The 19,857-nt window shown below is 38.1% G+C and overlaps 1 protein-coding gene and 1 non-coding gene across 2 annotated transcripts; one reads left to right on the forward strand and one right to left on the reverse strand.

The window, feature by feature from the left end:
• The first annotated feature begins 1,341 nt into the window (after positions 1 to 1,341).
• LARP1A (LA RNA-binding protein) lies at positions 1,342 to 13,787 on the forward strand. Its single transcript, XM_088254612.1, has 14 exons — positions 1,342 to 1,949; positions 2,945 to 3,473; positions 3,722 to 3,893; positions 4,397 to 4,487; positions 4,653 to 4,724; positions 5,170 to 5,711; positions 6,885 to 6,966; positions 7,996 to 8,100; positions 8,171 to 8,511; positions 8,749 to 8,892; positions 9,070 to 9,133; positions 9,646 to 9,791; positions 9,955 to 10,059; positions 13,154 to 13,787. Exons 1-14 carry the CDS (start codon positions 1,719 to 1,721, stop codon positions 13,290 to 13,292), a joined length of 2,763 nt encoding a protein of 920 aa, XP_088110738.1. The 5' UTR covers positions 1,342 to 1,718; the 3' UTR covers positions 13,293 to 13,787.
• TRNAI-AAU (transfer RNA isoleucine (anticodon AAU)) lies at positions 11,070 to 11,143 on the reverse strand. The gene has a single exon. It is a non-coding gene; the product is annotated as a tRNA-Met (tRNA).
• Positions 13,788 to 19,857: the final 6,070 nt, after the last annotated feature.

Raw genomic sequence — 19,857 nt, forward strand, 5'->3', positions numbered from 1 at the left:
GCCCTTCGACACTCTTGCATAACAAACTGGGGACTTGCAAACCACTTGGTTTTTTGTTGCAAGTTCTCTCCCTCCAATGTCCTTCTTACCCAGGGACTTGGGGGACTGTGGGTAGTGCACTATACGACTTGGAAGATGAACTACGGTGTTTCTCGGGCAATGCACTTAAAATTACAAATCCCCAAGCAAGAAGTACCTTCTTACTCGCGAACTTGGGGGACTACTGTTGATACCGTGACTAACCGAGCAACTAGATAAGCAAGATCAACCACGTGCCCTGCTTTGAGAAATCATCACCTTAGCCAAATAAGCATTGCCACAGGTCACAACTAGGAGCAATGTCAAGAGTCCCACATTGGAAAACTACAAGAGGTGGAGACTCATCTTCACTTAGAAAAGAAAACCACTCTTTACTTAGAAAAAGGGTCTTGACCCTTGGGCCTTGGACTCTTGGGCTTTGTACCTTAGGCCTTGGGCCTTCTTCCCTTTATCTTTGGGTCTAATCCCCTTATACAAATGTAAACAAACATTATCATAATGAGAACATCCTTCTTTGTGGACGTAACTCATCATTCGGATGAATCACATATACCTTGTCTTTTGCATGCTTATTTACTTTACTTATGCTAAACGTCACTGACTGCCAAAGGCAGTTTCTTGCCTTGCCTCCCGAAGGCACATACACGTGCTGAAAGCTCATGTCTTCACACATCATCCACCACTCCACATCTATCTAAATTGAATCTCATTTTGGGCGTCAACATATCTATCAAAATATTTGGGGAGAAGCAAAGATTTGTCATGGTCTAAAATTAGTCTATAATCAAACGAAATCCACCACTTTTTTGTATTCCTTTTAAAATCAATGAATTTTTAAATACACCCAAACTTTTATGAAGTATTTTAAAATCGTGATTGAATACATCCAAATTTGAATGGAGTTTAAAAAGTCTAAATTGAATTCACCAATAATGATATAGACTTCTATAAAATCGTGATTGAATGCACCTGCACTATTAAACTTCTTTAAAATATTTTAAAATCTCATTTGAGTACACCCCCTATATTTCAAGTTTATTTGCTCCATCCAAATCCATGCTAAGGTAAGGCTAAATTAGCTAAAAGAAGAATCTGTAATGTAGGAAGTGGAAGGCAGCGTACCTTCTATCTCTACTTTTGCAGACACATTTTGGACTGCTTCCACACCCGCGTAAATTTCCAAATAAGAGGTTGAGCAGAACTGTAATAGTGTGGAAGTAGCCAAACAGTAGTCTAGCAATAGACAACATACCTATTGACTCAGCGTCAGTAGATCCTCATATAAAAGGGGACCCAAAAAAACCTACACACGCTTTTCAACAGCTCGCGCACTTTGTTGGCGTCCGCAACCGCAACTGTCTATCTCTCTCTCCTCTCTTACACAAACTCTCTCTCTCTCTCTCTCTCTCTCTCTCTCTCTTGCTCTCTCTTTGTCACTCTTCTTAAAACCCTAGCGCCCACCAAACCCATGACAGGATGAAACACTACAAAACGCGCGTTTCGCTCTGATCGCAGCTTGCTCCACCAGCCCACGAAGATCTTGATACTCCGTTCCACGCTCTTCCCCTCAATTTTACAACTTTAACACTGTCACTGCCACTGCCACTGCCTCTGTTCTCTTCGTTGAGCAAAGGAAAGGAGAGGAAAGGAATTTTGGTTTTGGTGAGATCGGAGGAGTGATGGTGATGGCTGAGAATGAGGCTGGGGATGACCAGAGGGACCTCAATGTCAATGGAGGTGGGCCCAAGTCCCCATGGAAGACTCCGGTCACTGTCGACGCCAAGGCGGCCGAGGATGCTCCCGTCATGGGGGCTGAGTCCTGGCCTGCTCTGGCCGACGCCCACAGGCCCAAAAATTCAGATGCTGCCGCGAAGCCGCCGGCCGCAGAGCCGTCTCCCTTGCCTCCTCAGGTAAATTGTCAATTGCTGAACATCTGATTTCTTGGAATCTTTTATAGGGTCCGTTTGTTTCCATAAATGGTTTTCCATGTGACAGCTTCCATGAAGATAAAAGAAAGCTATTGTTTGGCTGCAGAACTATAAAATAACCCAAACCTGTTTGCTACATGTTGGAAAAGTTTAAAACTATGGAACATGCACGGTTAATTCAGTAATGTTTTATCTCTGCATTGAAACCTTAGAAAATGGTCATTTTTATTTGAATAATTTATTTATTTATTCTTTAGGAGAAGAGATTTGTGTAATTAATTAAAGTATCATTTTTATTTGGCAAAAATTATTTAAAGAAAATTAAATTCGCATATTCATATCTTTATTGATGTCCTATATATTGTATTTTTTGAAGAAAACACCTCAGAGTATAATATAACTTCAAATAAAAGATTAATAACTAGAGAGCTTAATAAAATCGAAACCAAAATTACAATCAAAGCAAATGTTTTTCACTTTTTTTCAAAAAAAAATATTTGGCAACCCTTCAAAAGTTAATATTGTACTAGGATAACCCAGAATTTAACTGTTGCATACTGAGTCCATGTATCTAAATATATGGGCACTTACTGGAATTTACTTGAAAAAAGTTCTTCTAAACGGCCTGCTAAATACAGATTTTGCATTGTCTTGAAGGACTAGAACAGAAAATTATTAGAGATTCATTACCAAAGTGGCTCGCTAGTCTTTGATTTCTTGTTCTCCCCCTTCCTGCCATTCCTGGTTACTTGATGTGTCTAGCACTAGTGCTTTGAGATATACGCTTAACATTGGATTAGTTATTTAGAATTTCAAGTGTTAGGGCCTGCCACCTGTTCATGAACATTGTTATTTTATTAATTTATTTCATTCCTATTAAAAATGAGCAATAGGTCAAAAACAAAAAGATACATGCTACTTTAGTTCATCTGGTCATTAACTGTATTTGCTTTTAAATGTTTTGATTGGTCATCCAGGGATTTGTCATGCAGCAGAAGTCAAATGGGTCTGGAAATTCTAATGCTTCACACAAGCATTCATCATCACAACATCACCAAAAAGGCCCTAGGCGCAACCCAAATGCCGCACCTCCTTTTCCAGTACCCTTACCTTACCATCAACCACCGCTTCCTCCTGTTTTTCATACTATGGTACAGCAGCCGCACATTGCTGCTTCTGGGTATGCTTACCAGCCATACCCTGGACCCATTCCAAGTGTTGAAAATCATATTGCAAAATCTGGATGTGAGACCCCAGTGCAAGCTTTTGTGCAACCAGTTCAGCCTCAACCACGAGGGAATCCAAATGCTTATGGTGCCAATTTTTCTACTAGAAGACCCAATTTGCCAGAACCTGGTGGCCATTGGAATCATACTTGGAATCATCAACGACCGTTTAACCCCAGAGAGAACATTCCTGTGCAACAAGGTGTTGGACCTAGGCCTTTCTTAAGACCTCATTTTTTTGGTCCAGCTCCAGGATTCATGGTCGGCCCAAGCATTCCTGGTAATTATAGCATGCCAGTGCTGAGCTGTCTTATTTTGTTTTCAATTATGTGTATTATTTTTAACAAATTTTCCATTTTCCCCTTGGTATCGGACTATTTCCAGTGTCACCAGTATACTTGAATTTACTTAATTGAAAAAATGGAAAAATCAATGTGCTCAATGAATCTCCTAACACTCAGCTGCTGCTGATCTTTTACTTTGTGTTTATGACCTTATGTTTTATTCGTGTTTATATCAATTACACAGGTCCTGCACCCATATGCTATCTTCCAGTTCCACCACCTGGTGCAATTAGAGGACCTCATCCTCCTCGCTTTATGCCACATCCTTTAAATCCAGGGGCTCCATTACTACCCTCAGAAACACATACATTCTCTTTGAGGGACTCTATTATTAAACAAATAGAGTATTATTTCAGGTAAGTTGCTTATGAAAGTCAAGCTTTTCCATAGTGAAGCACATTTTCAACTCTCTATGACGAGCAGTATAAATTCCAAAAGCAAGAAGTGAATAGATCTGGATTTCAATGAGTAGCATAAACACATTCTCGACCCTCTAAAAAGTTGGATCTCATCAGAAACTTCTCTGAAAAGTTGGGACTATTCAATGGACCTAGACCTGGAGAAGTTCTTAAAATATACATTATTACAATGAAAAGCAATGAATTTGTTTATACTAGAAAAGTAAGCACATGCGCTTGTTGAAGTTATTGGAGGAAGAGAAATATAAGGATGTGAGAGAAACAGTGGGGTTGTATGTAAAGACAAAAGTATCCCAGTTTTTAACTGACTTATTGCTATTATCTGTTGTAAACAGACTTTCTGCACACCATAGAAGACAAGGAGAGTTCTCTGAAGTATAGATAGATGTTACAGATGTTGCATTTATCATTAATTGACTCTATTAATCTCCTTTTGGCAGTGATGAAAATCTAAAGAATGACCATTACCTAATTTCATTGATGGATGACGAAGGATGGGTTCCAATAACCACGATTGCGGACTTTAAAAGGGTATGTTTCGGTACCATAGTGCATATGTAGAAGCTAAGTAATACGTGCTGATCAATTTTACCGATGTTTTGCTGTGTGATATATTAGATTAGATAATATATGCCCTCCTGTTTTGTAGCTTGCAATAATGTAAATAAGCTAATTTTTTTATATTTTGTGTTACAGGTTAAAAAAATGTGTACAGACATAACGTTTATCATTGATTCACTGCTGGGTTCAGCTACTGTAGAAGTGCAGGTTAATATTCTTTCTAGCACTTATCCTGATTTTTATGTCTTCTTGTCTTGTACTGTATTCTCAATGGTACGGCAAAGCCAGACTATTTTTTGTGGTGAATATCTATTGTTTGCTGACAATGGATTTTTCCTGTCTCTCTCATTTGTTTTATTTAACTCTATTTTTTTTATTTCTTTCTTCATTTTTTTTAAAGAAAGATCTTTCCTTTCTAAGTTTGGGGGTTCATGTCATTTTGGAAGTGAAGGCCACCGTAATGGAAAATTGTCCTTCATAATGTTCATAATCTGAGGTTAATGGAACATTTTTGTAATTACCTGTGTTGAGGTGCCTTTGTACTTTTGGTGGCCTACTCAAATTATGAAAGATGTTGGATTCAGAGAATTTGAGAGATATGCTGACAAATTATGGATGTTTTTAAAATGCTTTGCTTCTTTTCTGTGATTAGGCTAACAAGATACGGAGACGTGATGAATGGTCAAAGTGGACCGCAGCCTCTGCAGACGTGTTAACATCCAAACCGCAAACTTCCTTAGTTCAACATCAAGAAAGGTCTATCAATGCTCCTGAGAATAGTGATTCCATCGATGATGGAAGGAACACTTCCGAAGAAAAAGCTGAACTTTCATCAGATAAAAAAACTTTGATGTTGTGCATGCCATCAAACACCAAACATGGCACTGATGGTGTTCAGGTTAATGGAGGATCACAAGATTATAATGGTGGTTTAAGTGGAAAGTTGACTTCTGAATCAAATTGCGATTCCTCAATTGTCAAAATGAATCATTACTCAGACTGCCTAGACCACTCAGAGGGAATTGAAAGTGTAAGACTCGATGATGATGGGGTGGAAGGCATGCCGTCAGATATGGATATGAAGAATGTTGGTGACCTGTCTAATGATTTTGCAAACACATTTATGCTGGATGAAGAGCTAGAGCTTGAGCAGAAAATAATAAAGAAGGATGATCTTTCTCCTGTTAGAAGAAGGTATTCAATGATTTTTGTTTTTTTTTTTTGTATTTGATTGATATGCTTTATGTACAATGTCGTTCTATGGGGCCACAGGTGGGGACCCCAGGGTGCAACAGGTGAGTTTAGTTAAATGCGAGAACCATAAGTATTGTAGGGCTAGCCCCCAATGGATTGTGAGGTGTACTGGTTCTGAAGAAAATAACAAAGGCACCAACAACATTTTTGTAATCTGACCTACTCAAATTACTTAGATACGAATCTCACTCAAATTACTTAGATACGAATCTCACATTCCTAAGTGGTTGGTGTGACAATGAATAGACCTGGGCTTATTACGAATTATTTGAAATTTGTTGGTTAGTTCTAGGAGAGATAGATAAAGTGCCTCCGCAAGTACTAATGTGCACTAAGACTCGGTTCTGTATCTGTATCTAGTAATTGTAACTTACCTTTTTCCAGAAGAGATATCTTTGTCTAGAGGACAATCTTTTAATCCCTCTTTTGTATATTATATTTTAATATGCAATTAGGATTTACTATGTTGGATGAATCTGTCCCGGCTCTCAATTTAAGAAGCTAAAAATTTCCAACTGCAGGTTTTTATGTGCCTGAATGTAATATTATTTCATATTGTAAAGCCATATTGAGAAAAAGAAACCATTTACTATATTTTTTTTCATCAGTTTTTTGGGGAGTGGGGTGTGCTTGTAGTGATATTCTTTTAATGTTGTTTCTCAGCAATCACCATGTCCTGGAGAATTAAATTTTTTTAATTTCTTGTTTATCATCTGAAGACTTTTGTGTTGGAAGCCTTGTGACCTGTAATTATGTGACTCTGTGCACGTGGACATTTATTGCTCTCGTTTATTTCTTCTTCTTTTCTGCAGTCTTTTATTCATTTCTTTTCTTCTTTTTTTCGTATTTCTTTATTGATGAAAGTATGCTTCCAGGATACATTTTGTTTGTTTGTGCACTAAAAATTGGTGGTTGAACTGTACTGGTGCCATTCAATTTAATGTAATTGGAACTTGGAGCCTAAATTTTTTGGCATATCCTGGCCAAGCATTCTTGCTTCAATAGAATTACAATACTATGATCATGCAATTTGGTATGCAATCTTACTATCTGCTTCATTGTTGTAGTGTCTGCTTGCTCGGCCTCTAATTGTATGTGTTCCTCATATGACAGTGGTGTCCAAAGGATTGATGATGAAGATGATGAGATTGTAGTCAATGATCAGGATGTCCAGAGACTTGTAATTGTCACTCAGGTATGCCATTAAGTAACAAAATGTATATTTGAAAAAGCTGATTACTCTTATCATATTGTAAGTAAATCTAAATATTTCATGCTTAAGCTCTTGCAAATAGTGGTAAACCAACAAAGTCTAACATGGTATTAGAGCTGGCAATTCACATGTCAAGCCCAATGGCCACACGCACTCCATGTGACACAACATGGGTTGTCCAGTCCATGTGTTTGGCTCAAGTTACACCACACATGAGGGTGTGTGTTGAGAGTATGTGGCATTAATAAAGTGAAGCCTTGTATTACAATGTATAATGTCCTGTTGCTTAGCTATGTTTTGCAGTCTTTTGTTGTATTTAACTAGCGTTTTCTAGCTAGTCTAGTGGATAACTTGTCCTCTGCGTTGCTCTGTTCCTTGCCAATGAAATTATGTATTTTTTCGAATAGATAAATTAAAAGTCTTGGGCCTCTCCACTTAGCCAATAAGTTTGTTGGATGCTCTATCTAACAGACGTAAACACTGTATAATGTTCTCAAGAAGCATAACGAGTAATATTAGTATTGCACATAGGAATGCGACCCCCTGAGTTATTGGATGTATTTGATATCTGTTTTCTGTTGGTGCAAATACAACCTCATCAGATGTATATCCGGTGCTTAAGATTGTAGTATGGTAAGATGAAAAGGGTGATGTGTCAGGGGTACCATCAGGATATTCTTCCCAAAAAATAAACAAACTTATCCCAGTCAGTTTCACTTTCATTTATTGCAACTAACTTGTCTAGTTTCACAACTCCTTTAATGCCTAAATAGCGTTTTAGAGCATCTATCTTTTCTATATGCTGTGAAGGCATCTTTGTCGTATCAAAAGTGTTAATCTGCTAGTCTACCAATGAATCATGCAACAACTGCCTCATCTCATAAAAAAGAGATGTTTCTTGAACTTATGTCTTTTGAATACGAGGTCCTTTTACGTTTGTTTCACGCATGGGACTTTAATTTAATGTCTTTAGCATTTTGATAATTTGACATTTCATTGTTTGCTGTGCAGAATAGTACAGTCGGTGAAGGATCTAAAACTGGAGATAAAGAATCAAAAACCATTTCCAATGAGCTCGCGTCTGCTATAAACGATGGACTTTACTTCTATGAGCAGGTTGAGAAAACCCCAATGGAGTTTGTTAATTACTGTACTTTCACTGTCCTAACATATAATCAATTAGCAGGAACTGAAAACCAAGAGATCAAATCGTAAAAAGAACAGCCCCAGCTATGAAAATAGAGATGCAAACTCAAGATTATCAAACGTTGGCAAAGGCTTTTCAAAATTGAAGCCTGGAGAAATATCTAACTGTAGTATTGGCATTGAAGAGTCTGGAAGTGCTAATTCCCGGAAGAAGCAAAGTAAAAACTTCCAAAATCAGCAGTCGTCCCATAGACAGAGATTCTTCTCAAGCAACTTTAGAAATTATGGAACTGCTCGGAACTCTCTAGGAATCATATCAGAAAGTCCACCAAGTAACTCTGTTGGCTTTTTCTTTAGTTCCACGCCTCCTGAAAGTCATGGGTTAGTTAAAAATGAATGTTATTTTGTTTATGACATTTTGGATTTGTTTCTTCAGTAGAGCAATTCTACCTAGTGATTCGGAAGTTGTTTTTCTTACTTGTGAGATGAGAAATTGTAGTTAACAAAACTCGAAATCAAGGGACAGTAGTTGCAGCACCAAGCTAATGTTTTAGTGTCTAAGCATATTAGGTCTTGTGATTCTGCAAAGCTAATCCAAATATGATTTTAATTTTACAGACCAAGGTCTTCAAAATTGAGTGTTTCTCCCCATGGGTTTCTCTCGAGCAGTAGTCCACCGATGGGTTCTGTGCCAAAGTCATTTCCACCATTTCAGCATCCAAGTCATCAGCTTCTAGAAGAAAATGGTTTTAAACAACAAAAGTAAGGGATGTAATTTCGTAATTTTGATCTGCGTGCATGCTTGTGTGTGTTGGATACAGAAAGAGAGGAGATAGATAGAGAAAGGACGGGGGCAGGGTGGGTGGGGGAAGAGAGAGAGAGAGAGAGAGAGAGCAAGAGCATAAATTTGTTATCTAACATGGGTGCCTTTCCTTTTAGGTACCTAAAGTATCATAAGCGTTGCCTAAATGACAGGAAGAAGTTGGGAATTGGATGCAGTGAGGTAGACTTTTATCTGAACTTATGTTATATGAATTTCATTTTCCAAGAATACTAAAAGAAAAAAAAAATTGAGAGTAGTTTTTTTGATATTTTTCTATTGGTTGAAAGCTTTAATTTATGATTAGATTGTTGTCACCTAAATTTAGTATTCAATTTCTTCTGAAATCAATCTCACATAATTTTGTATTCTTTATCCTCTGTTATACGAATTGCTAATTCATTTCTTGGCATTACTCATCAAAGTTGCAAATCCACCTCCATGTAATTGTTGTATCTTTACGTTTGTGTGTGAGGATGTAACTGAACTGTTTCTCTTTGCAATTGAGTTTCAAAGTAGTTACTTTAAATGTCAATGCCACTGCCTCTGTTTTGGTCCACGAAGTATATGAATGGGATTTTCATTTTAGTTTGTCATGCAAGTTTGTCTACATAAAATTGTCTGGATTTCTATGCATTGTCTCTTTTCAATATCCATGATTTGCAGTGAGATGTGTCTTGTTACTTTCCACGCAGGAAATGAATACTCTGTATAGATTTTGGTCTTATTTCCTAAGAAGCATGTTCAACTCTTCGATGTATGATGAGTTCCGGAAATACGCACATGAAGATGCTGCTGCTGGTTATAATTATGGAGTCGAGTGCCTTTTCAGGTTCTATAGGTTAGTGGTAAACTGTGCTCTTTACATTGTTTTAGTAATATTTGCAGTCCCCACTTGAATTTTAAGGTTCACTTGTGTTTTCAGTTATTTAACAAAGAATTCTAAGTATGTTTCTCTCCAGTACATTAGCACTAATGTGTGGGTCTATGTATTCTTATTTCAGTTATGGTTTGGAGAAGGATTTTAGAGAGGATCTGTATAAGGACTTTGAACAGCTCACAGTTGAGTTTTACCATAAAGGCAATCTCTATGGCCTTGAAAAGTATTGGTAACTATTCTTAACATTAACTTCCTTTTTCTTTCTGATGTCTATGCAGATCAGCTGCTTTTTTCTTTGAGCTTGGTGTTCTTTTGCAGCATATTATATTGTTTTCTGTTAAGAATTCTGTTGATATTTTAAGGAAAGAATTAAACATTAAAATAATTTTTTATTAAATGGAAAGAGGAGTGGATAGTCAATTATAGATTCTTAACCTTCATTATAAAAAATAAAATAACTAAATAAATTGAATTTCCTATTAGAAAATTTACCATAGTGTTCTGTTACAGTTAACTAGATTTTGGTTCATTTCCATGAAACCTTGTGTTTTAAAATATTGATTTCCTAATTTTGTGATTAGGTTAATAAGACTTTGATTAATTTCCATGAAATCTCGTGCTGTAAAAAGAATTTCGTAAATGAAGATGATTAAGAAAATTTGATTTATCTAACATCATAGCATGGTATCAGACTGCAGAAATTTAAGGTTTACTTGCTAGACTTGGTTTAGATGGAATAGTTCACTGGGTGCTACCTTGCCTCCCTGTTGTTGCTGCCATTGTTGTGATTGTTTGGCCTTGAAATTTCACTTGTACCAATGCTAGCCTATAACCCCACTCCAAGACTTGACATTCAACTGGCTGTCTATGGAGACCTCGTGGCTCATCCACATTTTTCACATAGCTTTCTTGTAATAAAGTTTTTCTTTTTCTTGAAGGAAAAGATTCACCCTAACAAGATGGTGTTTCTACGCATAAAAATTGGCGTTTCTTAGGGGTATATAGGTTATTGATCTTTTTTGCTATATGTGTTTCTCAATCTTTCTAGGGTAATGCATATTTGATTCCATCCATAAATCTATTTTCTTCCCTATGAGTTCTAGACTCAATAAGAATGCTAGTTCTTACTGTTCATATGTTATGATATGAATATACCACACCAATTCATTATTTGTGGATGATGAGACTCCATTGACACAGAGCCAATTCCAATAGACTTATTGGTGGGTCCCATTGGCATGCATCCAGTAGGAATTGAACCTACGAATTCGCCAATTATGAGTTGGGCGCTTTAACCATTCAGCCATGGATGCTTAGCAAGGATCCTCGTAAATGTTGAATAACCAAATTCCAATTGAAATGAAATCTTGGCTGTCATCAATTGTTGCTGTAAGGTGTTTGGTTAAGTCCCGCAACAAGCGCAACCCTCGTGTTTAGTTGCCACCGTTAAGTTTGGAACCCTGAGCAGACTGCCCGTGATAAGTCGGAGGAAGGTGAGGATGACATCAAGTCATCATGCCCCTTATGCCCTAGGCGACGCACGTGCTACAATGGCCGGGACAAAGGGTTGTGATCCTGCGAGGTGAGCTAACTCCAAAAACCCGTCCTCGGTTCGGATTGTAGGCTGCAACTCGCCTACATGAAATCGAAATCGCTAGTAATCGCCGGTCAGCCATATGGCGGTGAATTCGCTCCCAGGCCTTGTACACGCCGCCCGTCACACTATGGGAGCTGGCCATGCCCGAAGTTGTTTCGCTTTTTGTTGTTGGTTCCCATTTCATTTTTTGAGATATAATCTTGTTTTTTCTTCCTCTTCTTATAAATCCTGGTCTTGTTTCAATTGTAGTTCTTCAGTTTTGTTCATTCTTTTATTCAAATAAATCCCATTTCAGGTTAGCTCTCTGCTCGGGATGCAACTCCCGACTGCATATCTTATCAATTGAATTTCGTCAAAGCCCCTTTTTGGTTCTCAGCCCAGTCCCATTTTAGCTTTGTATTCCTGATAAGGTGTTTGGTTCTGTTGGTATATCCATGTCCACCAAGAACACTGGGGTAAGTTTGATCCTTGTATCCCTAAGTGTATATCTTTGGGATATTCTGCCACTTAGAATGGAAAGTTTTATCACTCTCCTTCGCTGAAAATGTTTGTTTTTGGTGATATCTCATTTAGGGAAGAAACATTTTAGGAGAACCAGAAACTTCTCTTCAGGGGGAGCGTGGTGTGATTAAGGGAAGTTCTGGTATAAGTTACCAAAGTTTCATAGATGTAATTGGTAACTATGCTATCGTAGAAGTAGTGAATTGGACACTTAAGACACCTGTTGACCAATCAACTGACCAATCAATTGCCATTCATGTGAATCCTGAAGTTGTTTGCAGAATCCAACCCATGTGTTGACCTTTTGGTATTGATTTAACTGATATGGATGTGCATGTTAATGATACTCGATTCCCAGTAAGGGGACTAATGCTGCTGGTTACCACTTCCTGTGAACATAAGTCTCATGATTGTTGTCACCATCTGTATTTGTCTTATCAATATTTATCACAATCTTATAAAGATTTTGCGACCTGGTCCTCTATGTCTCTCCTTATGTTCCTGGAAAATCTAATTGGAAGGCTGCTGTGGCTGAGGAATGGAAGGTCTCGAAAAGAACTCTACTTGTAGTTGGTTGCAAATGGAGATATTTAGGTGAAGCAGAAGGTAGACGGTTTTATTGAAAGGTCAATACCATCCAGGTTCTACTATCCTTGGCTGCAGATTTGGAATTGGCCTCCAGCATTATGATATGAATGATTTTCTTCTCAGGGATCTTGAGGAGGAAGTGTGAATGAATTCTTTCCTAGCTTTGCTACCATTTTTTAAGGCGCAAGTGCAGATTGAGAAAATCACCATATAGGTTGAAGCAACATCCTAAAGCTTGGTTTGGCATAGTTATGCAATCTATGAGAAAGCATGGATATCACCACGACCAGTCTGTTTAGACATTATTACTTACAGCCTTATGTAGATGATATTGTGGTAATTGGTAATAATACAAAGGAGATGAAAACATTTAGTTTAGAGGATTTATAGAATTGCTCACTTTCACCTATATTTATGATGAATACATATAACAAAGCTAACATTAACTATAAGTGCGAAATTTTGTTTAAATGCTCTCGTTTCATAAGGAATTGAAGATCTTTAATTATGTCATTTTCAAGTATAACTGTTTTGAACTGAATTTGAATTATAGGTGACTGGCTAGTAATCCTTTTGTCGTCCAGGCATGTGCATCTAAGTTGCTTTTTATATTTTGGAATTCCTTGTGTATGTGTAGGGCATTTCATCATTATCGTGAACAACGGGATCAGAAAGAGCCTCTAATGAAACATCCAGAATTGGATCGTTTGCTCAGGGAAGTATACCGTAGCTTGGATGACTTCCGTGCCAAAGAGAGAGCCACTATGATGAAATAGAGGAGTCATCAGTAGCCAGTAGCAAGTAATGCCTATAATCAATCCCCCAGCGACATTGAATTGATGGCATTCCAATTTTGAAAGACTATTCTGACAGCTTTACGAGGGAGACAATTCGCAGCTTTTTTGGGTTTGGAGGCAAAGAAGGGAGATGATTTCTGTATATTATGTATTGATGGATTTTACACCTTGTGAGGGAGAGAGGGCTGCTGACTGCTCAGTTTTTGGTTCAAGGTTTTTCGGGCTCCCGGCTCTATCTTTTATTGGAGTTATCTGCAAGCTTGAAGAGGTGCCTCTGCTTTTTCTCAATCATTTCAGTCCTCCAGATTGTAACTTGTACATAGGAAAAGAAAACAATTTTGCTAAGGGGAAAAAAAAAACCGAGAGTGAGCGAGAGAGGGATGGAAAAGAAAACCCAAAAGAAAGGGAACTTGTAGTTTAGACCTTGTGAAAATTGACCAATAAATGACTGATTGAATTTGTTTTGTTGGTTCAGCATCGTATTCATAATTTCTTGTGATTCGCTTTGTAAATTGCTGGCCGTTTTCAAGCACAAACGAGTCAAAATTTCGGTATGAAATTGTCAAAATTTCCTTACTTTCTAAACTTTCTAGCACCGTCAATCAGAGACTTCAGTCCTGAATTTGCTAAACCCTTATTTTTAACAAAAGCAGCCTCTTTTTTATGTAAGCGACACCAAAATAGACAAAACCAAAATCCAAGGACCACACCACCACATGCTCCAACAACAATAAGATGGAGACATCAACAGCAACAATTTTGTAAAATGCATTATGCATTTTTATTTTTAGTGCTAACACTTTCATGTCCCTACAATAGATCAGTTGCTTACTAATAATAATAATAATAAGTAATTGTAGTTTTATAAAAAATTATTTCGAAACAGAAGAAAAAGAAAAAGGCTAACACCACATGCTAAGAATCACTGTCCGGTTGTACTAGAGTCCACTTTAAAATAACTTGGCAGATATGAAAGTTGTGGGTAAATTTTCTTTCTTTTCTTAAATCTCTTTGGATCCTAATCACATGCACATTTTTCCTTTTTCTTTCAAGTATGTTATTCTCCTTTTTGCTGTTACTTTTCACTTGTTTTCAGGTTTTTTTAGTGAAGGAAAACTCCAAGGACTACTGATCAGAAGAAGTCAAAAATGAAGAAATATTGGATGATTGCTTTACACGTTGTGGTGTCGGTAGCAAGCAAACATCAGAGTATAAAGGAAGGAATGATGGGTAATTGCTTTCCTCTCCACTTCATCTCGGGTGCAATCAATTGTGATCAGAGTCCAAAAGTAGTACTTTAAGAAAGAAACACCCATAATAGTCCTATTGTTTGCAACCCAATTTTGCATATCTTCTTCGGCTAGGTTTAAATTAAAAGTTTGTTGACTGAGTAAAAGGCCTTATGTTGCACATGAAGCCTTTGGTGCTAAGATTTATTATGTGAACATCAATATGATAACATACTGAAATCATGGCAATGGAAGTTGTTGAGCAATTTCGCAAGCATACAAATCACACAATAGTTTAGAGATAATTGAAGTATCATCTCAACGGAGAGTGATTTAATTTACCAAGTACTGATTGTGATTAACTCTAGACTTTATTTGAACAGTTAAATAATGAGATTCAATGATTCATTAACTAAAAACAATAAATAAAAGCAAAATTATAAAAATAAGGTAGTGAGATTCAAGTTATGAGAACACTAGAGCTTCCGATTTCACTATAGCCAATTCTACCCAATTCCCTTAGCATGTTAATTCTAATTACTCTCCATATTAACAATTGATTTTCTCTAATTTATTTGATACTTCATCATCCCTGGTCATACCAAAAGTATAATAAGAGCCCATTAAGTTCTTGGGAAGACCTGCAAAACAACCACGTAAGTCATGACAAACATCCATGTCTAATCATGTAACCCATGACATCTATTACAAGAAGCAAAACTCTAAATTGGACATCCATGTCATCAATATAGCATCAAAACAATTAAATGTTGTCAAACATTCAAAGCATTAAGCATAATAATAGATACTCAATATGAAAAAAATACTTGGAATTAACACTAACTAAAGTAATTAAGTATTTATAACTAGGCTACATTGTAGCCCTAGCAAGAAGAAGTTGTTCATGACTACTGTAATAAAAACCATAATAAATAGTGTCATAGAATAAATCCAATCAATGACTTGATCTCTTCTCCACGCCATCACCTTAGAAATTTTCAAGAACTCCACATCAAACCCTAGCTCCATGTCATGGCAAGCTCTCTAAAAACTCTATCAATGTTTTTGTGGTCTCTCTCTTCTTTTTCAAAAGCTTTCTTTTTCAAAAGCTCTCTCTCCGTCTCCCCGCCAACAAAGAGAAATAATGGGCTTACTAATTCTATAACCTTATTAGGACTTCCTTCTTCAACAAGGAGAAAGAAATAAAAATTAATTAAACTAATTAAGTCTCTCAAAGCCACTTGGAAAGCTCCTCTACGTCACTTGAACCTCAAAACCAGCCCTATTTTGCTTCCGCTCAACCACGTCAAGTTGGAAATCGACAAACAGGCAACAGGTTCTATAACTTCAAATATTCATCTTTCCATGCGATTCCCAAGGATAATAGAATTTGAACTCCTGTTGATTTTCTATTTCCACTAAGTATGTACGAGTTCCGACTTTGTATATTAGAAATCCATGAAGGAGGTCAGTGTTTGAGCAAAATTCCGCACGGGGAATAATCGCGGGTTGATTCCTCGATCTTCGATCTTCATTCTTTCTCCTCTTCCGGAGTAAATAGACTACACCCGGAGGGTGTTAGCCAAAGGCCCTCATGCGTAAGTCAATTAAATGTTCTTGAAAAAGATACTGAGATAACCAAAAGGATGGAGATCTTCTCGCACAGGGAGAGCTGTGTGTGAGAGTGGCCATAGCCGTGAAAAAGAGAGTGGCGTGAGAGAGAGGGCGTTTCAAGGGTATAAATCAGATTACCTCATATGTGTGAGAAATTATAGAGTGATACGGTATCACCACGTCAGCGAATGATACTCCCACTCAAAATCTAACACATGTCAATTTTTAAAAAAATAATTACATTTTTTTCATAGTTGTACTTTGTCTTCCAACTTTACCCTAAATAATTTTTTTTTTTTTTTTTTTGAGAAACATGAAAAAGAAAACAAAATTGTAGCAGTGTCCCACCCAGATCCCATCGGCAATCTGCCTACCACGCACTGCCGCCCCTTGGCTGCAGTCCCCCTCCATGAATAACAACATCAAACAACACCACCCAAAAAGTGGTTGATAAAATTAACAGAAAAATGAAAAAATAACTAATTTACTTGGTTGCCCATAACATCCATCATTACCTTTCTTTAAGTAGTGGGTTGTCAACTTATCATCATAGGAGATGCTTTTGAAGATTTCTGATTTGCACTTATATATATTCAAGATTTTTGGCTTTTTCTTAAAGCGTTTAACTTTTTTATCGAGAATGAGAGGGAGGTAAAGAGGGGCTGGGTTGGGGATGTTGGATGAGAAGGGAGAGAAAGGTTGGGGTGGGTGGCGAGGGAAAAGAGAAGACAGCTTGGTGGCGAGGGAGAAGCGAAGCACAGGGAAGACAATGGGAGAGGGGTTAGGTCTAATTAATGTTGAAGGGTAAACTTGGAAGACAAAGTCCAGGTGTAATTGTTTTTTAATTTTCTTTTAAAATTGACATGTGTTAGATTTTGAGTGGAAGTATCACCAGTTGACGTGGTGATACCGTCTCACTCTGTAATTTCTCCGCTGGTTGGATTTTAGGCACCCATTTAATCTTGCCCACTCATAGGTGACAATTACTGCTACATGAATAATGGCCAGAATATCACGTGTATTAAACCCATTAATTATCTCACAGGCCAAATCAAACCCCTAATTAACACGATGACCAAAATAATGGGTCTCGACTGAGAAACACACACCATGTCACCCACAATGGTGCGAAACTAGCCACCTAGAGGTTATATAAAAACCAAATTCCATCAAATGTAGAAGGCAACTATTCCATGAACTAAGAGCATCCACAGTGGTCGCCTGTAAAAGGAGGTGTATATCAGATTTACACCCCCTATCGCCGGAATCAGCTCCAATGGTCGTATGTAAATGGTTGTACATTTGCATTCTCAGGCTGAGATGCAAAAACAAATGGAAGTTAACATCTTCTTTTACATCCTAGAAGCGGGTCCCCACGCCTAATAAAGGAGGAGAGATGAGAGAGAAGAGCAGCAAAGTTTCTGGAATTACGTGCCCCACACTCGCAAATTCAACTTCAATCATCCAACATAACTTAGTTCGGGCCCTACTTGTGTCTTAGAGCACTTCCAGCAGTGAAACCCTTGCCATGGCAAGGGGGGACTAGGGCAAGCACTATTCACATGAATAGTGCCTGTCTTTGCAAAAAGTAAAATGCACTTCCAGCAATTGCCATGGCAAAGGGCAAATGCTATTCACTTTTTTGTTTTTTTAACAAATTTGTTTACCTAAACAATTAATTTGGACAATATTTTCGGATAAGATTTTGGGTTTCAAATTTCAGATTTTAGGTTTTTTTTTAAAAAAAAATTTGAATTTTTTTCGATTTTTTTTTTTTTTTTTTTTTTTTTTGCAGAAAATTTTTTTTGCTGTTGGATTAAAGGACAAAAATGAATCTGACAGCCCAGAAGCCGCCACGTGGCACCAGCACTCAGGCTCCCCCTGCCTTCGGGCCAGCCCAGGCTCGTGGACCCCACCACCTGCCAGGGCCAGCCTTTGTTGCTGGAATCAAAATTTGGGCTCTTGCCCCCCCCCCCCCCCCAGCCCGAGCCCTAGGGGGCTGCTGGAAGTGGCTTGTGCTTGATTTAATGACATTTGAATTGGTGCTCCAACAGATAAAACATCCTACGGCCCTAATTTTTTACAAACTCCAAAATCATTAATCTAAAGGCCCAAACAATTTCTAAACAAACCTCAAGATCATCTAATTGTCTGAAATTGATGGGAAAAAAGGCCTAATTTTTTCCTTCTAATTTTCTATATATAAGCACAACCTTTGTTCACAAAAATCATCACTCTTCATAACTTATCCGAATTTAAATATTTTTAGGTTTATTTGAAATAAAATAAATTTAACACACACAAAATTAATTTCAAAACATTAACACACACACACAATCGAATTAACACAAGAAAATCAAATATACATCTTTATATTTACATATTTCTCATTGGGGCAAAAATCACATTTACATCATCCGAAGGTGTAAAGGGAATGTAAAAGTGACTTTACACCAAGGAGAAAGAAAGGGACGACAAAACCCTAACTAAACTTTTTCTCTCTGCGCCGCTCTACCTTGGGGGGGGAAAGGAGGTCCGCTCCTCCTCCCCTCTCCTCTGGATTTCTCTTCTCTATCCTGTTACTGCAGCTGGTGTATCTCCTTGCTGAGATCTGCCGACCCATCTTCTCCCCCTCTCGTGGGTGTTCCTGCTCACCCCTTTGCGGGTGCTTCCGCTTTCCCCTTTGTGGGTGCTTCCGCTTTCCCCTTTGTGGGTGTACCTGTTCCCCCCTCTGTGGGTGGTCTGCTCTCCCCTCTGTGGGTGCTCTACTCTCCCTTTGCGGGAGTTTTGTTCTCCTTGGCTTCAGGCCTCCTATCTGGCTTGTTTTGCTGTGTCCGATTCTCTCTCATTGTGAGGAGATGGTGATGTACTTGAGCTTTAATGCTCGCTTCTGGGGCTTTTTGCCTTTGATTTGGGGCTTTATGCCTCCCTTCCAGTTTTATTCCCCAGATCTCCCCCATTCCAATCCTCTCGGCGTGGTTCCTTGGTTGCCCTTCGATCGGTTCCTGCTTTCCTCCTCTAGGTGTACTGGTGACTTCGGTTCGGGTGGAGATGGAGAATCTCGGGTGGACATTCACTCAGACCCCCTCTCTCCCAGCTCGATCTGGTTCCATCTATTGGCTTCTGCTGTGATACCGCAAAACGAGAAATCTCGTACAACATGGAATTTGTGTAGAGCCACGGCTTTGCTACGGCTCGGGTGCTTGCACCACCTTCTTCCAATCTCATGGTCCTGTTCCTGCTCCCCTTGCCTTGGGCCTGCTAGGATTGTGGTTGGCTTATGGTGGCTGATTTGTGGTGGATTTGTATTTTTTTCGAACTTGTTGTTGCTTTGTTCACTGGGCTCTTTTGCCCCTTTTATTTCAGCTTGGTTTGTCTTTTTTAAGTTTGTTTTATCTGGTGATATCATCATCTGGGACAACCTCTTTGTTCCTGCTTACCTGATATTGCAGTTTAGTTTAGTTTCTCTGGCTTCCTTACTGGGTTGCCCTGTTTGTTGTACTGTTCCCTCCCCGTTTTGGGTGAGGCTTTGAAATGAAGTTCATCTTCTGACCAAAAAAAAAAAAAAAAGTGACTTTACACCCCCGAATTTACACATACTCACTGTGGATGCTCTAAGAACCTTACTTTTGCATTTTCATACTCTAAATCTAACTTTGATATTGGATGCTCTTTAGCTCACACCACAATGGTGTGTTGAA

The sequence above is a fragment of the Prunus avium genome, chromosome 6, assembly GCF_965620075.1.
Source record: "Prunus avium chromosome 6, drPruAviu1.hap1.1, whole genome shotgun sequence".
In the NCBI taxonomy this organism is placed as follows: domain Eukaryota; kingdom Viridiplantae; phylum Streptophyta; class Magnoliopsida; order Rosales; family Rosaceae; genus Prunus; species Prunus avium.